General features: G+C 37.1%; 1 protein-coding gene across 1 annotated transcript; it reads right to left on the bottom strand.

Moving 5' to 3' along the window:
- Window positions 1-1,133: 1,133 nt before the first annotated feature.
- OR4K17B (olfactory receptor family 4 subfamily K member 17B) lies at window positions 1,134-2,081 on the bottom strand. Its single transcript, NM_001391058.1, is given in 1 exon segment — window positions 1,134-2,081. A coding segment is annotated over 1 exon segment (948 nt).
- Between the last annotated feature and the right edge of the window lie 321 nt (window positions 2,082-2,402).

Raw genomic sequence — 2,402 nt, 5'->3', positions numbered from 1 at the left:
CGTACAACTAGACTTGTTAAAAAGATAAAATACAACTTTCTATAGCTGCTGATTGTTATGTCATATGTCAGTGCCAAGTATTACAGACCGACCTAAATGACAAGTGTGAATGAATTTATTCAAATTCACAGCTATAGAAACTCCACTAAATTATGTTTTATTAATGGAAATTACTAGTGACGTGATGGTATCTAAATGTTATTACATTAATCCTCTAGAAAATAATAGCATGCATAATGTAATTTATTATAAAATATATTTCAAGTTCAACTTACTCTTAAGGAAAACGTTATTCTATTTCTGAATTTTGTAATCTTATTGTTGGAGTGAGGAACATAGTTTCTGAAATTGAGAAATTTTGGGGTAGGCAAATGAGGGTGAGATTTGATAATTTTAAAAGCCTTAAGGACATCTACAAAATTCTCATTTTGGGGCTGGCCCTCTGGCCTAGCAGTTAAGTTCATGCACTCCACATCAGAAGCTTGGGGTTTGCTGCTTTGGATCCCAAGTGCAGACCTATGCATCGCTTATCAAGCTATGCTGTGGCAGGCATCCCACATATAAAGTAGAGGAAGATGGGCATGGATGTTAGATCAGGGCTAATCTTCCTCAAAAAAAAAAAACTCTCATTTTGGAGGCAACAAGGAAAAGGAGTATGCTTTGATAGGATATGAAACTCAGAGTTACCGTTTTCTTAGGAGGCAGCACATGTGATTACTGACTCAGACCTTAATATTGCTGAGAAGACAGAACCGATCTTGGGCCCACAATAAGTGCCAAATTATTCTCACTACAGAAAAATGTGGTAAATTTTCTGAGGATTCACTTTATTTTCTCTTTCAATGAGTATCATTTTTAATAACTTATAAAGCATATATTTACCAAGTCTTCTTAAATACAAGTGAGATTTTACTTGACAATTTTTATAATTCAGTCAGCATCATTTAAAAATCTAAAACCACTTAATTAATTTTTGTGGGTACTATATTAAAAATATCACTGAATGAATGTCTGATTTTTATAATTTTGCTGTGTTTTGCTTGACTTACTCTGTATGGATAAATAACAATTTTTAAAGGAAAATCTAAAAAACTTAAAAGATATCCTATTTCTATCTAAACAATATTTTTAATCTAACTATCCTCTCTAGAAGTCACAAAAGCATTCCATAATTTATTTATGGCTGTCTTCATTTCTTTGTTTCTCAGAGTGTAGATAATTGGGTTCAAGATAGGGGTGACAATGGTGTAAAAAACAGCAAGGAACTTATCCACAGAGTGGTTGCTGAAAGGCCAGATATAGATGAAGATGCATGGACCAAAGAAAATAATCACCACTGTGATGTAAGCAGTCAAAGTGGCATGAGCTTTGGACTGCCCAGTAGAAGAGTGACTCCTGATGGTTATGAGGATCACACTGTAGGAGATAAGCAAAATACTGAAACAGCTCAGAGAGATCATCCCACTGTTGGCAACAATGACTATCTCTACAATGTAGGTATCTATGCAGGCAAGTTTAGTAACCAGAGGGAGATCACAGAAAATGCTTTCCACTGTGTTGGGACCACAGAATGGCAGGTTCACAACAAAGGGAATCTGAAGCCCTGCATGAAGGAGACCTAAGAACCATGAGGTCACTATCAGCAAAACACACACCTTCTTGTTCATGATGGCCATGTAATGTAGGGGCTTACAAATAGCCACATATCTGTCATATGCCATGAATACCAAAAGTACCATTTCAGCTCCACCCAGTAAGTGAAGGAGAAAGATCTGTGTGAAGCATCCAGCAAAGGAAATGATCTTCTGCTTTTTTACCAAGTTCACAATCATCTTAGGGGTGGCAAAGGATGCAAGGGTCATATCCACAAAGGAAAGGTTCCCAAGGAGAAAGTACATGGGGGTGTGCAGGTTTGGGATGTAAAACACTGTGACCACAATGAGAAGGTTACCTGAAACTGTGAGCACATAGATTACTGAGAATAGTGCAAAGAGAAGAAACTGTATATCCTGAGAGTTGGTCAGTCCCAGCGAAACAAACTCTGACACTTGGGACTGATTTAATTGTTCCATGGACTCCATTGTATGGTTTATTCAGGGATGACCTGTGGAGTGAAAGAAGAGAGCACTAATACCATGGAGATTGCCAAGGTTTTTCATTCTTTTGAGTCCTTTAATAATCTCATTTGGCTTTAAAATTTAGTGTTATCTTCTGTTACCTCTAAGACGGAGGACATATAGTCTAAACTGTCTACCTCTAACCCTCGCTTATAAGCAATATCTTATTCGTATGTCTTGCTTCCCCTAAGCAATCCATGAGCTCAGAGGCATATGCTTTGTCTTCATAGGTCAAAGGATGTACTACCATCTTCTGAAGCTTTGTGTTCTTGTGGGAGATTTGAT

Source organism: Equus caballus, chromosome 1 (genome assembly GCF_041296265.1).
Source record: "Equus caballus isolate H_3958 breed thoroughbred chromosome 1, TB-T2T, whole genome shotgun sequence".
Classification (NCBI taxonomy): Eukaryota; Metazoa; Chordata; class Mammalia; order Perissodactyla; family Equidae; genus Equus; species Equus caballus.
Note: the sequence above shows the minus strand (reverse complement) of the source record. Positions and strands in the feature narration are given on the sequence as shown.